This window comes from Salvia splendens, chromosome 9 (genome assembly GCF_004379255.2).
Source record: "Salvia splendens isolate huo1 chromosome 9, SspV2, whole genome shotgun sequence".
NCBI classification, from domain to species: domain Eukaryota; kingdom Viridiplantae; phylum Streptophyta; class Magnoliopsida; order Lamiales; family Lamiaceae; genus Salvia; species Salvia splendens.
Genome location: NC_056040.1, coordinates 29,594,826 through 29,613,698, shown reverse-complemented (window position 1 = coordinate 29,613,698; position 18,873 = coordinate 29,594,826). Strand labels below are relative to the sequence as shown.

At 42.7% G+C, this 18,873-nt stretch overlaps 1 protein-coding gene and 1 long non-coding RNA gene across 2 annotated transcripts; both read right to left on the bottom strand.

Moving 5' to 3' along the window:
• Window positions 1-613: 613 nt before the first annotated feature.
• Window positions 614-1,372, bottom strand: LOC121749396. Its single transcript, XM_042143969.1, has one exon. It carries the CDS (start codon window positions 1,370-1,372, stop codon window positions 614-616), a length of 759 nt encoding a protein of 252 aa, XP_041999903.1.
• A 14,969-nt stretch (window positions 1,373-16,341) lies between these two features.
• Window positions 16,342-17,477, bottom strand: LOC121747553. Its single transcript, XR_006039221.1, has 2 exons — window positions 17,091-17,477; window positions 16,342-16,520 (listed from the first exon to the last, which is right to left on the bottom strand). It is a non-coding gene; the product is annotated as an uncharacterized LOC121747553 (long non-coding RNA).
• Window positions 17,478-18,873: the final 1,396 nt, after the last annotated feature.

Sequence of the window (18,873 nt, the reverse complement as noted above, 5' to 3'; positions counted from 1 at the left end):
AGGGTGTGTGTACACCTAGTCTGTGATCTAGAGGTTCAGGTTCTTTATGCATATGTGGTGTGATGACAGGTGATATAAATGAATGAGTAGATCCTGGATCTATCAATGTATATATCATAGCATTAACTAAATAAAGTGTACCAGTAATGACCTCTGGTGCTCTAGATGCCTCCTCCTGTGTCATAGCAAACACACGAGCATGTCCCTGGGGTGTAGATCCATGTGCCTCTGACTGTCCTCGCCCTCTACCCATAGGTGCACTCATAGTTTGTCCTCTTCCACGACCTCGATTAATACTTGCACTCGATGCTGCAGGTCGCACATTCTGTACTGTGGGTTCCGTCGCTGCTCTTCCACTTGCAATTATATTAGACCCAAGTGGGCATTCCCTATAATAGTGTCCTTGTTGTCCGCAGTGAAAACAACCTCCTGTAATTGTTCGACATTCCCCTGTATGTGGTCGTCCACAGTGCACGCATAAAGGTCGTGCACGTGCTGTCATGCCAGATCCTCGTTCCCACTCATAACTGAAAGGTGGTGCACGTCCACCTCTTTGACCCAATGGACCTCCTCTACTGAAACTCGATGCCGAAGAAAAAGAACTAGGCCTTTTTTAAATGCTCGAGCTTGATTCACCCCTATACTCTTGTGGTCCCCTCTTTTGTCTTTGAATATACACATGTCTTTCTTTCACTAGTCTCTCTGCTCGTATAGCCACTGCATGTAGATCATTATAAGTACGAAGGTCTGAAGGTGTGATTTTGCTTCTTATCTCATATATCAATCCTTCTTCAAAACGTCTGCACTTATCTTGTTCTGTAGGTAGCAATGCCGATGCATAACGAGAAAGGTGAGTAAACTTCACTTCATAATCTGCAACTGACATAGATCCTTGTTTAAGGGACAAAAACTCTCTTTGCTTCTCATCACGATACACTGATGGCATATACTTATCACTAAACTCTCTCAAAAATTCATCCCAACTGAGTACTGGAGGATGTATCATAGCTTGTGGGACAGTCTCCCACCAATAGTAAGCATCGCCCTGAAGAAGAGACACTGCGTAATCAAAACGTTCTTCTGCAATGCAACCCATCTGTTTAAACACGCGCTCTGTCCTCTTCAACCATATCTCAGCCTCGGCAGGATCAGTAGTCCCAACAAAGTCAACGGCTCCCATCTTTCGTAGTTCTTTAAAATTTCTACCCATTGGTCTCATTTCTAGCCCCTGTACTTCTTGTTCAACATCTCTATGTATTGGCTGGCTATCCCCAGATGATGCAACATGTGTATGAGATGCTTCTGCAGTTAATGAATTATGCGGGGCGGCTGACCCTTCTCTCCTCGACGACATATGTTCAGGAATATCCATGTTCTTGATAATTCAAATGCAAATGCAACTTATAACCAATACGTATCATATGCAATGCATGGATGCAATGTCCCAGCGGGATCCTTATCCCTGCTCTGATACCACCTAAACTGTCACACCTCAACCCCTCTGACGCATGCACTTACTATAAATAAATCCCTTATCATAAAAGTAATCAATACACATATTATATAATTTTAAATTCAACATTTATCAAGTACATATTTAAAAACATTCTACACAGTAGCGGAACCCTCTCACCACTCTATATACTTTACATTTATCTACATGCAAATTGATGAGGAGGAGGTTGCCAATATGCGTCAGCCGCCGAACCTGATAACACGTGGAGTTCCTATGACCCACGTCAGTCAAAACTTTACTGCTATCTTATTCCTGAAAAATTTAGTGGTTTATATGAGCCACAACTCAGTATATATAAATTTCCACCTTTAATCTCACATGATACAAAACATCAAACATATTCTTTTATCAATACATATAATCAGAAACAATATATAACATAACTTAAAAACAAACCATTTCATATTCATATGCATATGCCACTCTATTCAGTTTATTATTCTGTAACAGTCAAGCCTGGTATCTGCCCGGGATTCCTCTATGACCCGAAGGTCTCTCTGTAATTGGACTCATAGGTCCCTCTGTATTTGACCCGAAGGTCCCTCTGTAATTGGACTCATAGGTCCTCTGTATGTAACCTGAAGGCCTCTCTGTAATTGGACTCATAGGTCCCTCAAAATTTTCAGATTCAGTACAAGGCTGTCATAGATTCTCTTTAATCTAATGATTCACATATTCGGTATCATAAACATATCCTTTGCACCAATAACATATCCATATCATACTCCATCAAATTATCCAATATATCTAAACAAACATGTCCATTTTAGCAATCAAATATTATCATATTCGACCATCAAAATCAAATAATTCATAATCATATCAATTTCACAACATATAATCCAATAATTCACTCCAATTCAACAATAGAACAATCAACCACAAAACACATGTAAAACTAAAAGTGTGATTTATACACACCTGATTACTACGGATGATCTAATCGGATTCCTTGATTCCTTAAAACTTCATCTACAATCTTTAATCCAAATTAATGTTCCTCCGGTAGAACTCACTCTCTCTCTCTTCGTAATTTATTTTTTTGCTCACTCTTTATCTCTCTCTCTCTATACTTTTAATGTATCCCCCTGATTCCTTTCGCAACGTATCGTTTATTCACAAAGTACGGCCATCAATTGGAGTAAAAAGTCAACCGACTTAGTGTGAAAAGCTTCTATTATCTTTTTCCAAAATATTTATCAGAATGACACTTAACTATTTTAATTTAACACGTATTCGTTGCACAACTATTTAGTATAATGTCATTGCATGGAAATTATCATGCTGTAGTTTTAAATTATCCATTCATTAATAATAATAATAATATATTTTTATAACACCCTTATATCCTCTCCATTAGATATACATGCTATTGAATTCCAAAGCAAGGTGTATAAATGTTTAACTTATTTTCCCAACAACTTCGATTCCTTCTTTCTTTACACATTATGTTATACTGACTTTAAATCAGCAAACACACATACATACACATACTTATGTACAAGTAGGTATATATTTAATATCATGCACAGACACACGATATTATACATTCATTCTTGAAATCACTATTTAATATTGAAAACAACATATAATTTTTTTGTTGTATAACTTTGTTACTTTTATATTAAAAAAATCCTAATTATATATGCATATATTGAATTGCTAGAATTTATAAATATAAACTTCAATGATATCCGTTTAATATACTCCCTCTGTCCCGCACTACTTGCACTTATTTCCTTTCTGGGCGTCCCAAGTTATTTGCACTCTTTCCATTTTTAGTAATAATTTATACCTACAGCCGTAATTATTGACTTTGTCTATCACTTAATCTCCGTGCCCAAAAGGAAAGGTGCGAGTAGTGCGGGACGGAGGGAGTATTTATTATTCAGATGACAATATAATGTGCAAATAAAATATGAAAATATGCAAACTATTCATGTTTTGGGTCATGGATGTCACAGTTTGTTTCATGCAAGGTGTAGTTATGTGTTTCCTGTTTTCTTCCATGCTGATCAGTAGGCGGAATTTCAGTTTCGATGTTTGATTTTCGATTTGGAATCTTTGATTGTAGATATGTGTTCATGAGTTATTAATCTGTGTTTTTGTGGTGATGAATCTGGTTTTGCTGGTCTGATTCGATTCACGTTGAAGAAGACATCTCCATCCAAGTTTGGGACCACTTTTGCTTTTTGACAACTTTTTACTTTTGTCCTTACCTTTCAGACCTGTCAGCCTAGTCACCACAACTACCACTACCTTCTGATATTCTGTTTAGCCCAAAATAGAAACCTAGTACTCTTCGAATATTTTCTGTTTCAACATGTCCACGTACACAGCTGCATATCAGAATCCTCTCACACCTCCTAGCCAGTAGGATACAACCTTCAATTCCTTGCCTAGGTAGAGACTCAACCCAAGCGTGGTAGCTAACCAAACCTTTCCAGAATATCACCACAATTCCAAAAACGCATTCATCTCTGTGGGATTCGACCCCTACCTTCACTATACTACCCAGTAGAAGAGGGTTGAGGATTTATTGATACCAGGTTTAGGCTTAGCAGGGGATTGTTTCATCCTGACCAGTAGGATACATCCTTGCTTGAACGACACCTACGCAAACCTGCTCTTTCAATGCCCTTTTCGTTTCATAATTAATCAATTGTTATTTATTTCGTATGCTATACAGTTGCTTGTGTGCCTGATTGTCCCGGCAATCTCAAACCATTAGTTGCTCAGAAATTCAAACCCGTAGACAACGGAATTGCTTTCTACGACGCTTATGCTCGTGCTTCTGGTTTCAACACATGAAATTTCCAGCCGTTTGGTGTCGCCAAAATAGAAGGCTATTAAATTGAAAAACAAACCATTGCATAGGTGTAGGAACTGCGGGAATTGGGCCATCACGACTCCAAGAATGGCAAGTGGGTGGATGAAAAAGAATAGCAAGATTGCTTGTTTACAATTGTTTTATTGCTTACCTCTTATTCAAGAATTGCATATCACAGTTTTTGTTAACATTTTAGGGGAATTACTTTGTTATCTAAATATTGATTTTTGATACTAGATTGCTTGGTTACATTGTTTTTACTGCTATCATATTCATTGTTTCCTTATGCAATAGTAGTGCTCTTAAAATACTAATGTATCACATATGTCATGGAAATTTGTACTTGGTTATATGTGTTTTTTACCATATTGCAAATTGATTTGTGATTGATTTCGGATAATATTTGCAGTTGATTTTTGTTTTTGGAATTAGATTCAAGGCAAGCAATCTGTATTATGTAGACAAGCAATTAATCAAATGTAGTGAAGCAATTCACTACTATTTTTTGCCTAAGTGTAGATAAAACAATCCATAATGTTTAATCAAGCAATTCACCCCAAACCGTCAAGCAATTTTCCATTAATTAAGCAATCAAATATACATTGCCCCATGATAAGGCCTATTTCATTCATCGGTTTAGGGGTAAAAAATACGCTACTTGATCGGTTTATCGCGTAAAAGCAAGTGTTAATTGTGTAGGAATGCCGCTTGATCAAGGCAACAAGGCCAAACTGATTAAGCAAGTACAACAGGCAAAAAAGGTCAAAAATCAGGGAGTTGATCAAGGGGAGTAATCAAGCAGTTAAGGAGAGGACCAATGGATTCTAGAAGGAGGACAAATGAGGCTAATGAGCTGGATGGTGGGCATCATTCTGATAGCAAGGACGACGTTCTAGAAGAGGGACACGTGCTGATACATGAGACGCAAGGACGGAGCTCAGTCATGAATCTTTTATTGAAAAGCGACGTCATTCTAGAAGGAAGGCACGTAGCAATCGCTGAGTCGCTCGCTCACAGTGTGAGCGAATATCCTCTGCCAAGATCGTTATTCAGTTGGAGATTGTGTGAAGTGCCTATAAATAGCGGATGTGCCACAATAATAGGGGATCGCTACTTTACTTTTTAGTTGACGTTTTAGTTTAGTTTACGTTTTAGTTTAGTTTCCCAGTTCGAGAGACAATTTAGGTAGAGAAATGTTTAGTTAGAAAGGGCGACCGAAGGAAGCACTACAGAATTCTCGATATCTGTCGGTGTTATCTCAAGTTTCCCGCCGAGGACCTCTCGGTTTTACTTGCTTTATTCTCCGAATAGTTAGCTTAGTTTAAATTTCGCATTGTAGCTAAAGTTTTGATCTTTTTACATTCCGCATATTCCCTGTACTGTTCTGAGTTTTTAGTATAAAATCGAGTTGTTTGGTTTTCGTTCTCGTGTTTACTGTTTTCAAGTTCAGTTCAGCTTTTTAATCTTTGACCAAGTGTTTAATCATGTGGAGTGGCAAGGTGTTTCATGTTTTCCGTAGCATGCTTAGTTAGTTGAGTTCTTATTTTCAGCCTGACGTTTATTTGATTTAGTAGTAATCAGTGACTTGATCCAGTAGATAGTTTACTTTGTGCCTAGTGTAAACTCAGTAGTTAAAACTCCCAAAATTAAAGCATGGTACCAGCCGAACCCTATTCACTACGCACACACTCGATACACTCGCTTCTCTGTGGGATCGACTCCGAACTTGCCTCTTTACTGTTAAAGTAGTGCAAATTTGGAGTTATATAAATTACATTGGTTGGCTGGCGAGAGCGAGATCGCCTTGATCAAGTGGCAACGACATTTGCTAACTGATCCATTCGGTTCAGTTATCTTCCATATAGCTTGATCCACTCACGCGAGAACGCCAAAGTCATCCTAACCAAAAATGGCGCCTTTGCCGGGGAAGCATGGTGTTATTTTATGTTTGTGTGTAGCGCATAGGTGTAAATAGTTTTGTTTTCTTTCTTTTCTCATTTGTTTTTCTTTATGTTCATGAGACGGTACCAACGCGGTGGACATTGGAATCATCCTTTCGTATACAGAGATACTAACACTCATTGGAGAGTCCAGGAAGCCGGTGTTGTTACCACGCGATACAGAGCCGCATTAGCAGCAGCAGCGGCTGCTGATCAACTAACCATCGAAGAAGAAGGAGAACAGAACGCACCACCCCAACCACCACCACTTGAACAAGCAAAAGCAGAGATTGCCCTCGTCGATAACGACTCAAGAATTGGTTTTGTGCACGCTCATGATGAAAAGGAGCCCACCCATGCCATCGCCATCACTCCTGGGATGCAGACCATCGTGATCAAATCAGGAGTACTGGTCGTTTTGTCCTATTTCTATGGCCTCTCGAAGGAGTGTCCTTACACCTTCCTGGAGGAATTCTGCAGATATTGCGATATCCAACCCGTGCCGGCCGGATCAACCTCTGAAGATTGTAGGCTGAAGGCTATCCCCTTCGTCTTGAAGGGCGATGAGGGAGTTTGGCTGTCAAGGTTGCCAGAAGGATCCATCAGAACCTGGGCTGAGTTCCGGAAGATATTGTTAGATCGCTTCTTCCCAGCGTCGAAGACGAGTGCCCTTAAGCAGGAGATTAGAGAAGCCAGACAGGAGTACGATGAGCCTCTCGGTCAATACTGGGATAGATTCCAAGGGCTGCTTCAAGCATGCCCCAACCACAAGCTGGGAAAGCGGGAGATCTTCTCAATTTTCTACGGCGGACTCATAGTGGATAGCAAGAACAATCTTAACCTAGCAGCTCAGGGAGATTTCTCAAAAACCCCATTCAGCCAAGCCAAAAACATCCTGGAGAGGTTGATCGAAGCCAAGCGGTCGTACGAGACATCCCGTGGCCAGTACAGGAGAGGTGCAGTGCACGCAGCTGAAGCGCGCAGCGATGAGAAGTTGGAAGCTCGTTTCGAGCAAATAGAAAAGAAGCTGCTAGAGGCAGTCGAGAAGTCTAGAGCGCCTCAGCCACCCGCACCAAAGGAAAAGCAATATGCGCCGCCACCACCGCCGAAAGAAGAACATCACTATTACTATTGCGAGTTTCCCCCTGAGGCGGAGCCGCAACCCCAAGTGAATGTCGTCGGTCACTGGAATGCAAATGGCAACTGGATCCAGGGAAAGCAAAGAGACGCCCCGTGGAGAGACCACCCCAACTTTAGGTGGACTGATCAGAATCAAAGCCATCCACCTCAACCGTCGACACAGCAGATACAACCCTTTGAAGGGTAGCCAAACTAGCCCGCTCGGAACCCAGAAAGATCCAGCAACGGAGGAAACAGAATGCAGGGAGGTCAAGGCAATTGGTCAGGTGGACCTCAAGGGAACTGGTCCAGTAGAGGACAGCCAAACTGGTCAAGCCGACAAAATGAAGGAAATTGGGGGTACAGACAACAGGGTCCCCAGTCAAGTAATCAGGGAAGGGAACCGGGCAACCAAGCAACCAGATGGTGAGTTATGTCCCGCCACACCAGAGAGGCAACCAACAACACACCCAGCCGCAATACCAGCAAGAGCAGTACGAACAATCCGACTACTCACAGCCCAACCACGCAGGGGGCCGCTGAATCAACGTTATAATCGGCACCCCAACGACGGACCAGGAGATATGATGGTCCCGCACCAACCAAATGATGGAATGAGGGAAATCCAGGAGGCCCAGAAATAGCAGCGGGCGGCGTTGGATATGCTTACAAAGCAACTTTCTCAAGTTGCGATGTCGCTGGGAGAGCTGAGGGAAAATGAGGGAAAAATCCCTGCTACTGTGCAGCCACCTGGTCGTGAAAACATCAGCGAAGTGTCCCTAAGATCAGGGAAAGTCTATCAAAGCCCTAGCCCACCTGTGATGTCTCCAGCATCAATGTCTAGACCAAGCCGTGAAGAGGAAGGAGAATCCAGGGGGATGGATCAAGGAGAAGAAGCAGAAAAAGTAAAGCCATATCCGTACCGAGGAATGGTGACAAGGAAAAGAGACTCCACGATTGACGTGGCTAATATGTTCTAGGAAGTGGAAGTGAAGGTGCTGCTCTTGACGGCCTTAAAGATGCCCGCGATCAGTAAATTCGTTAAGGACTACCTAGTGGGAAAAATTAACGAAGAAGGGAGACTTATTACAGAGGAGAATGTCTCTGTCGTGATCTAGAGAAGAGACCTCCCCTCCAAGAAGACTGATCCGGGAATGTTCACGCTCCCAATTTCGATTGGGGAAATTCAAGTGGAGCACGCGATGTGCGATTTGGGGCGTCTATCAACGTTCTACCATACTCCATCTATAGGAAGCTGGGAGCGGCCAAGCTCGTCGACAGTGACATCATGATCCAATTGACCGACAGATCGTGTATTCACCCGGAGGGAATTCTGGAAGACGTGATTGTGAAGGTGAATAACTTTCTGTACCCAGCTAATTTTTTGTAATCAAAATGGCGGAGCCAGCAGCAAGGGAATCGAGTAGAGTCCTACTGGGAAGGTCGTTCCTGTTTTCAGCCAGCACCATAATAGACGTCCGTAATGGGACGATCAGCTTGGACTTCAATGGAGAGCAATTCACGTTCAATATCGATGAAGCCATGAAGAGGCCAGCCGACAGCAAGAACGTGTACTCCGCAGATGTGACTGAGCCCTTAGTACAGGAGTACTTGGAGGAAGAGTTCTTGAAGAGGCAGTTCACTGATTCCGCTGTTGATGAAGAAATCGAGACAGAAGTTGCAGAGTGGTATGAGACCATGAATGTCGGAGAAATGGACGACCAAGCCATCGCGAAGGCGATGATGGATTTTTGTGGGCGCCCACGACCAGCTGGGTCAAGTGGGAAGGCTCAAGTGTCTAGCCTAGAGAAGCGGCTTGATCAAGGAAAGCTACTGGAGAGAGAAGCGGCAAAAAATCCTCTGCCTACTGAAGAGCCAAAGCCCGCGAAGGAATTGAAGCCACTTCCAGCACATCTTAAGTACGCCTACCTGGGAGAGGAAGAAACGAAGAACAATTAGTTGACCCAGGGGTAGGAAGATAGATTGCTTGAGGTATTAAGAAAGAATCAGAAGGCTATCGGTTGGAAACTGACAGATCTGGTGGGCATCAACCCAGACTTGTGTATGCATCATATCCGATTGGAGGAGACATACCGCCAAAAAGGACTTGGTTTTGAATTTTGAGAAATGTCATTTTATGGTTACTGAAGGAATCGTCCTAGGGCATGTGGTATCGAGTAGGGGAATAGAAGTCGACAAGGCAAAGGTAGCGGTTATTGCCAAACTCTCGTATCCCACCAACCAGAAGGAGATCAGAGCCTTTTTAGGCCATGTTGGGTTTTATAGAAGATTAATCAAGGATTTCGCAAAGATAGCCCAGCCCCTGACGAGGCTACTCAAGAATGAGGTGGAGTTTGAATTCTTCGATGATTGCAAGGCCGCATTCCAACTACTGAAGGACAGGTTGATAAGCTCTCCAATTATACGTGCCCCCGACTGGACTCACCCCTTTGAGGTGATGTACGATGCTAGCGACTATGCTGTGGGGGCAGTATTAGGTCAGAAAATCGAAGGAAAGACTTATGTAATCTTCTATGCTTCCAAAACTCTAAATCAAGCACAGAAGGATTACGACATGACTGCGAATGAGATGTTATCGATGGTCTACGCCTTCGAAAAATTCAGGTCTTATCTGCTAGGCTCGAAGGTGATAGTGTATACTGACCATGCGGCCATTAAATACCTACTAGCAAAGAAGGAATCGAAGTCGCGACTGATTAGATGGGTCCTCCTCTTGCAAGAATTCGACTGGGAGGCAGTGGATAAAAAGGGATGTGAGAACAGAGTGGCTGACCATTTAAGCAAAATCTTGCAAGAAGACGACGAGGAAGCCATCTCTGATGCTTTCCCCGAGGAGCATCTCTATCTGATCAAGTCAACATCTGAATGTCAGTGGATCAACCAAGTGGAAGGAATTGATCAAGCCAACCAAGGAATGGAGGCATTTGTGGTGGACGAAATTCCACTACTCATGCCTAACTCTCGCTAGTAAGCAGGTAAAAGGAGTGGTCGGGTACTCACGGGTAGTCTGCTTGATCAAGCGACAGTTTCTTAATCTATTATACTGATCAAGTGACGTCCTAGGGCAACCCGGTAAAGTCCTTAGTAATTAGTGCAAATATTTTTCATATGTTAGGTTTTAAATTTAGGAAAATAAAAGCTGAAAGGAAGGAAGAAACTGATCAAGTGGTACTATTTGAGTTGTCATCTGGAATTAATTGACCACTTGATCAGATTGAATTTGAATATAATTTATGGGTACAGTGATTGAATTGATCAGGGCAGGTGATGATAGGACGTGCGCAATCATTGAAAAGAAAGAACTAACTGCTGCATTGGACAAAATGGTACTGGAGAGAAGAGGAGTATCGGAGAAGCTAAGCCAGCTGGCACTCTAAAAAGGCGCGCTTGTACGTGGGGAGTCGCAGGGATCTCAACAGCCGGGATATCAGTATAAAAGGCAGTTTCCAGATCCGTATAAGACTTTTATCTAAACCGCCTACAGTACTTTACATTTACTTTCATCCGATTTCTCCAAAGAATCAAAACCTTTGCCCAAATTATCAAACTTCTCAGATCACCATTACCAGTAAATACAGATCACTCAACTTAGCACTTCATCATCTTCTTTTGATGTCGGCACCGATAGTGGTGACCGGAGATCTGTCAGCCCTTCTACACCAACAACCACCGTTCTCCCACCACAAACAAGCGTCACCGCTCCACTGCCTGAAGTGGATGAAGAGGCCCTACGACGCCTAGATAGAATCCTCCAGAGTATGCCCTCCGAGATGGATACCGCGACGGTATACGCCAACCTTAAGGCCCGACTTGGAATTTCCCGGTCGAGGAACCCCGCTACAACCTCCGCACCCCAAAATCCTCCCCAAACCCCTCCATCTTCCTCCCAAACACAAGCACCTGAACCTGCATCCACGTTCCCACTGGTACAGTACAGTGGGGACTCTGACGAAGAAGAGGAGGGGCGCAGCCTGCCGCCACTCCGGCCGACGAAGCGGAATCCGTGCCGCCGCCACATGCAGAAGGCACATCTGCTCCAACCGACCCGTCACCACCGAGTGACGGGAGTTCTACCTCTCCCCTCCAATGGCCGTCACAACCGATAGAGGTTATGACCATAGACGATGACTCCACGGAGGACCTTCAGCTGCCTCCCAGCGACATCCTACTGCAATTGAGGGAGGCCAACTGGGATTTCCACCAAGTGGTGGAGAATGAGCCGGAGGAGGGGGAAGAGCAGTCGCTGCGCCGCCGGACGCGGCGGAGAAACATGCAGCGAATGATAGATGAGATAGAGGCCAGGAGGGCAAATCTGATGAGGGACGCGGAGGAGACGGAGAACCAGGGGGCCGGTGAGGCCGGTGAGGAGAGAGAGGATGTTGAGGACAGCCTAGTAAGAGCCGAGAGAAAGAGGAAGGGGAAGAGTGTTCTTCCTCCTCCGTAGAGAATGCGCCCTACTGCCCAGGGCATCGTGATTGCTGACGCGGACCAACCTACTGCCCCACAAGAAGGGGATGAGGGCAGTGAAACTGAAGCAGGAGAGCTTCGATTGGCCCGAACATCCCGCATGCAACAAGGAATGCATGCAACACCCCCCACCACCGACTATTCCAAGCCCACTGTGGTATTGACCACGGACCTCCTCCAGCGGATGCTGGAATTTGATAACCCCAAGTGGCAGGAGGAGGTCCACCAGAGGGTGACAGCACAGAAGCGGCTGAAGGCCGGTAAGAAACTCCACCAGCCAGCCCTAGCGACTATCCGGGTTGAGGAAAGGTTCACCCAGTACATTACTGGCATTGGTTTTGACTGGCTGCTGGAGATTGAGGAGTCCTTCGTGCCGGAGGCCTTGGCCAAGGAATTTTTCACATCCTTCCGGTTCACCGGAATGCAAACTTGGAGGCCAGGAGCGTCTCCTTTAGGGTGTTCGGCCGTGCCCAGAATATAAGCCTAAACGAGTTTTCTGTGAGGATGGGGCTCTACACAGAGGCCCAGGTCGCCAGTGGAGAGTGGTTCGGGCGCGACATTGGCCTTCCTCAGAGGAAGCCGGATTTTGATCAGCAGGCCGTCTGGCAGGCCTTGTGCAACGGATGTGCCCCAGACTTCAAAGCCTCTGAGTCCAAAGGAACCCATATTGCTGATCCAGCCCTCCGCCTCGCCCAAGTCTACCTCGGGTGCAACCTCCTCGGTCAAGCCAATACAATGGCTATCATTACCTTGGCCGAGCTCTACTTTATGTGGAGCATGAGGGAGCAGAGGAAGGTGCACCTCGGCTTCTGGCTTGCTTACTCGAACAATCAGATTGCCACTCGCCCTGCCCTCCACCTCAATGTCTGCCACCTGCTTGGAGCCTACTTAAGGCGAAATTGGACCCTGGTTTTCCAGGAGGATGCAGAGGCTCCCAGCCGTTATCTTAAGCCCGAATTGTTTGACCTAAATTTCTTTATAAGAATACATGTACTTGAACGAATACGTGGCGGGAAACTTCGCTTCTACTCAAAGGCTCGGCAGGGGAGGCAGAAGGAGCAGCAGGTGGCCAGGCAGGAGGAAAGGAGGAGGCCAACAGATCGCCCGGCGAGCCCTGAGAGGCAACAAAGGCAAAGGCTGGAGATGGTGCCCATAACAACGATAGAGCCAGAGGAGGCTGCACGCGCTAACCGCGAATGGAAGCTCCGCTTGGAGCAGATGCTAACACAGCTGGTGGAGAACTCACATGCCCAGCTGGTCGCTCAGGCTAGGATTCTGGAAGCTATCCGCCAACAGACCCTTGCTAGGAAACCACCTCCCTATACAAGCTCTCCTCCAACTCGACGCCCATCGTCCTCTAGGCCACCCTCAGCATCTCCCGGTCAACCCTCCAAGCAGCGCTAGTATACCCTCCCTCCTGAACTCATTTGAATTTCAAACAATTTATGTTTTTTTTATTTGTGTGTAAAATTTGTTATTTTTGTTTGATCTTACAGTTAGACCCTTGTTGGGTCTAAGTGTGAGAAGGTTATGCATGAATCGCCTGTTTCTGCCTACCCTTGTGTTTTGTTATTTTCTTTGTTTATCAGCATGTTTTGATTGATTGGCACTATCTCACACTTAGCTCAGTGCCTGGTCTAAGTGTGAGAAGTTTTCCTTGATTTGTTTGCCTATGCCTAACCCTTTTTCCACTGCATCCAGTCCCTCGAGGACAAGTTCATATGCAGTGGGAGGGGGGAGGGTTAGTTCTAGTAAAATCATACGTGTCAAGTTTTTTTTGAAGAAAATACAAATATCTGTTAGTAATAATTAGGGCAGTATGCATGAAATTGGATAAGTGGAAGACTTGATTGCTTTGGGAAGAGTTAGAAAAAGGACTCAATATACTTACATGAGGAGACTTGATTGCTAAAACTTGATCAGTTTGAACGACGCAAGTATGATGGAAATGCTCAATTTTAAAATCATCTGTGAAGCCTCTCTATATGTGAGTTATAAGCCAAAGTAGAACACTTTCTACTATTTTTACAAAGAAAAATTTTATGAGAGGCTAATTTTTAATATTTAGATGAAAATTGCACAAGTAGTAAGGACTAAAGGCATTAGGACTTAACCATTTGAGCCTTTTCTTCTTTCGTTTCATGAACCCGCCTCATCAAGTAAGGCACCATTTAGTTAACCAAGTTGAGTCATATACACTCTTACCCGTTCTTTTGAAACCAAAACCCACATCCTTATATTTTTACAAACACGTGAGGAAAAGGGGTCAGAGAGGTGAATCAATTTCAAAGGAAAGGGGGATGATAGAAAATTGGAATAAAGGGCAGCCGGGTTGAGCAAGTTAGTCAATCAGGTTGATCAAGTCAGACATAAAAAAATGTTGGAAAATATATGTCGGGAAAAAGAGTTGAGAAAAGTTTGAGAAAAAGAAGGGCAGGAAAAAGTTATAACCTGACCCAGTAAGTCGAAAGTTAGAGAATAAGCCAAAAGGGGTTGCGACTTGACCCAGTGAAATATCTAGAGGCAGAATTAATAATTCTGACTGGTCCATCAAAGTTTGTTCAAAATCTTTAGTCTCTTGACTCATGTGTTTTTCCTTTTACAGTTTATATTTTTAACTCAGAACCCCTAGGACCTAACCCTAATACATTACTCCATTAAGCCCCATTACGCCCGAAACAAAGACCTTAAGGAACTATCTTGTGCAGTCTGATTCGAGGTATTAAACTTGTGGCAATACCGAGTGAGCAGTCCTAACATCTCTGGTGAGAAATGAGTGACTGAGTGAATCCAACAGTTGTTTTAAATTGAACAATCTTGACAAACTAACACCTTGATCAAGTATACGCGAAAGAGAAGAAACATAAGCTGCTGGCAAATGGATTGACCTCGACCTATGGTATGATTGTTGGAAGTTTATTCGGTCAAATGCATCTATGTGAATATGTGTTTTTGTTTTAAGTCTGTTTTCCCTTTTCGTCTTCTTTTATATTCTTGAAATGAGTAAACCATGCCTGAAATTTGCCTTATCTTTTTCTTTTTTTTTTCTTTATACTTGGGGACAAGTATGTTTAAGTGTGAGCACTTTGATAAGGCCTATTTCATGCATCGGTTTAGGGGTAAAAAGTACACTACTTGATCGATTTATCGCACAAAAGCAAGTGTTCATTGTCCAGGAATGCCGCTTGACCAAGGCAACAAGGTCAAACTAATCAAGCAAGTGCAACAGGCAAAAAAGGCCAAAAATCGGGGAGTTGATCAAGGGGAGTAATCAAGCAGTTAAGGAGGGGACCACTGGATTCTAGAAGGAGGGCACGTGAGGCTAATTAGCTGGATGGTGGGCATCATTCTGATAGCAAGGACGACGTTCTAGAAGAGGGACACGTGCTGATACATGAGACGCAAGGACGGAGCTCAGTCATGAATCTGTTATTGAAAAGCGACGTCATTCTAGAAGGAAGGCACGTAGCAATCGCTGAGTCGCTCGCTCACAGCGTGAGCGAATATCCTCTGCCAAGATCGTTATCCAGCTGGAGATTGTGTGAAGTGCGTATAATTAGAGGATGTGCTACCATAATAGGGGATCTCTACTTTACTTTTTAGTTGACGCTTTAGTTTAGTTTACGTTTTAGTTTAGTTTCCCAGTTCGAGAGATAATTTAGATAGAGAAATGTTTAGTTAGAAAGGGCGACCGAAGGAAGCGCTACAGAATTCTCGATATCTGTCGGTGTTATCTCAAGTTTCCCTCCGAGGACCTCTCGATTTTACTTGCTTTATTCTCCGAAGAGTTAGCTTAGTTTAAATCTTGCATTGTAGCTAAAGTTTCGATCTTTTTACATTCCGCATGTTCACTGTACTATTCTGAGTTTTTAGTATAAAATCGAGTTGTTTGGTTTTCGTTGTCGTGTTTACTGTTTTCAAGTTCAGTTCAACTTTTTAATATTTGACCAAGTGTTTAATCATGTTGAGTGGCAAGGTGTTTCATGTTTTCCGTAGCATGCTTAGTTAATTGAGTTCTTATTTTCAGCCTGACGTTTACTTGATCCAGTAGTAATCAGTGACTTGATCCAGTATATAGTTTACTTTGTGCCTAGTGTAAACTCAGTAGTTAAAACTCCAAAAATTAAAGCGTGGTAGCAGCCGAACCCTATTCACTACGCACACACTCGATACACTCGCTTCTCTGTGGGATCGACCCCGAACTTGCCGCTTTACTGTTAAAGTAGTGCAAATCTGGAGTTATATAAACTACATTGGTTGGCTGGCGAGAGCGAGATCGCCTTGATCAAGTGGCAACGACATTTGCTAACTGATCCATCCGGTTCAGTTATCTTCCATGTAGCTTGATCCACTCACGCGAGAACGCAAAAGTCATCCCAACCACGACGCAATCAAAAAACAAACCATACTAAACGGATATGAAAATATTCAAAACCTCTGAGGCATGGTAACAGGTACAGCCTACCACATTTACATTTCAATACGAAAAATATGTTGGAGTGTTATTTGCAATTCCCAACTGAATTTTTCGACAACTCATTACAAGGAGAATCAATCTTATCAGCAGTGGCATTGTTGTTTAGAATATCTGTTTCTTCTTTCGTAGGCACATTTCTTTCATTGTATCCTGCAAAACAAGGAGAATAATAGTGCAACCACCAACACATCATATACGTTAACAACTATTGCAATTACGAAACATGAGAAAGAACATAAATTGGACAACATAAGCAATTATCACTCACTAGTCAAGCGATTCATTTTAGTTTTTTGGAATGAGATTCCATGCAAGCAAGTTGTATTACGTTGATAAGCAACTAGTCAAGCATAGTGATGCAATTCACTCCTTTTTTTGCCTAAGTGTGGATAAAGCAATCCATAATGCTTAATCAAGCAATTCACCACACCCTCGTCAAGCAATTAACGCATAAGCTGAATCAAAAAAGTGCATACATAGATCATATAATTGAATAAAGAGAAATACCAAATTGAAAAAATGCATACACATCAATTTCCAAACCATTAGAAGGAAATAACTATTCATAAAATTAAATACACATCAATTACCCAACCATCAACAACAATACCAAATCAAAAAATAAATACACATCAATTACCCAACAATCAGCATTTAGCAATTACCCAACAATCAACAGCAATACAAAATCAAAAATTGAATACACAACAATTACCCAACCTGTCGCGTCGGAGTAGGAATCAAGCGTCGGAGGAGCAGCTATGAATAGCAAACAACGCCGCCCTTCACCACCCTTTACCAGATGCAATCATAAACGATGAGAGAGCAAGGTTGGACAGAGTTCAGCAGCGACACTCCTTATTCCTTAGATTGTTGCGATGCTAGGATGGAGGCGAAGAGAACTAGTGGAAAGCAACGATTTCTTCCTAGGGTTTCTGGATTGATAGCGCCGATTAATTGCAAAATAGGGAAGAGAGAAAGGTGGGACAAAGTTATGGCGGAGTGGGAGAGAAATTCTCAATTACAGTCCAAATTAACCGTGATTTCAAATCCTGCAAATCAATCTCATCCATCTAATTAAGAGATCGGATGGCTTATAATGGTGTAGGTTGTCATTTTAACTATGGTGTCATCATAGTGTTCCCCTATATATATATATATATATATAATTTTATAGAATAAGATAAAAAGATCTCACTAATAAAATCTTAAATTAGTACTATGATTATTGGATGTCAATTTTGTGAAGTTTAGTTGTATTGAATTGGTGTTTAATTGTTGTTGCATTGAGAAACTTATTTATTTCCATTTGTCAAGGAATTATTGGTGAGGTATACCAAGTAGCATGGAATTGTTACTCATGCAAAAGAGGAGTTGTTAAATGAATTCAATCAACAAGCCAATGTAGACAAAAGTTATGCAAAAGAGGAGTAGTGAAAACAATTTAATCAACATGCCCATATAGAAATAAGTTATGCAAAAGATGAGTTGTTAAATCAATTAAATTAACAAATTTGGTTCATTGGAATGCGAATACCAACTTGGTTCATGCGCATGAACAAATTTGGAAGGACATTTACAAGCTAAGTCTACTAATTTGTTATCGAAGTTCATTTCCAAACATCATAAGCTCGCTATGCTTTTTGGTGTTACAGAGCTGAAGATAGAGCCAAATTCCGACGTCGTCGCCATGTGCCAATTATTGGTGAGAGTATTCACTGAGTCTTAGGGGTGGGGAGTATGAGCCATCCAGAGCGGAAAGTGAATCCGTGAGCTCCCCGATTCTTCACAATGTAGCACCCACAAGACGCAAATTGTTTGCCGCAGAGTACCAAAATTTGGATACTCAGTCCGGCAATAAAAGTGATCATGTTTTTCTTAGTCCTCGACATGAGGGTGGTTTGATGGGAAAGGCATCGTCCTCTAACCGTTCGAAGTCGCGTTCAATACCTTTCAACCCGGTGGCCTCTCCTCGCGGCAACTCTTGTGGATCCAACAGCCCAAACCAATGGTGGAGAAACAACTTTAAGGTGGTGTTTGGTTTTCTAGATAAAATAATACCAAGATATAATCTAGGATTAAGTTGGGAGATTATTTTAGTTATAGGGGGTTAGCTATATGACTAATTATCTCATGATTATCCATCTAGAATTGAGTTGAGAGACTAAATCTTATAAACCAAACACACTATTAATATAATCAGGGGATACAATCTTCCAAACCGAACACCCCAAGTAGATTGGATGCATTTATTCTGTAGCTTGTGAAGAACTATCATGCTTAGTAGGTTAATTGGATGAAATTATGTCTGTTTATCTTTATGTTTGTTCTGTGTTGTAGCGTCCAACTGTTGTCGACTATTGCTAATGTATGCTTTCGTTCAAGACACCACTTGTGGTGTCTTTGATTTGTATTTCGTTGCTTATATATGTATGTTTCTAGTTTTGTGTGCTATAAATTTGAATTGAACAATATGGCTAACTTTCACTCATGAAATTGTTTA

What these genes read in the sequence shown, in the direction of transcription:
- LOC121749396 (XM_042143969.1), bottom strand. Translation starts at nt 1,372, where the DNA reads ATGGATATTCCTGAACATATGTCGTCGAGGAGAGAAGGGTCAGCCGCC.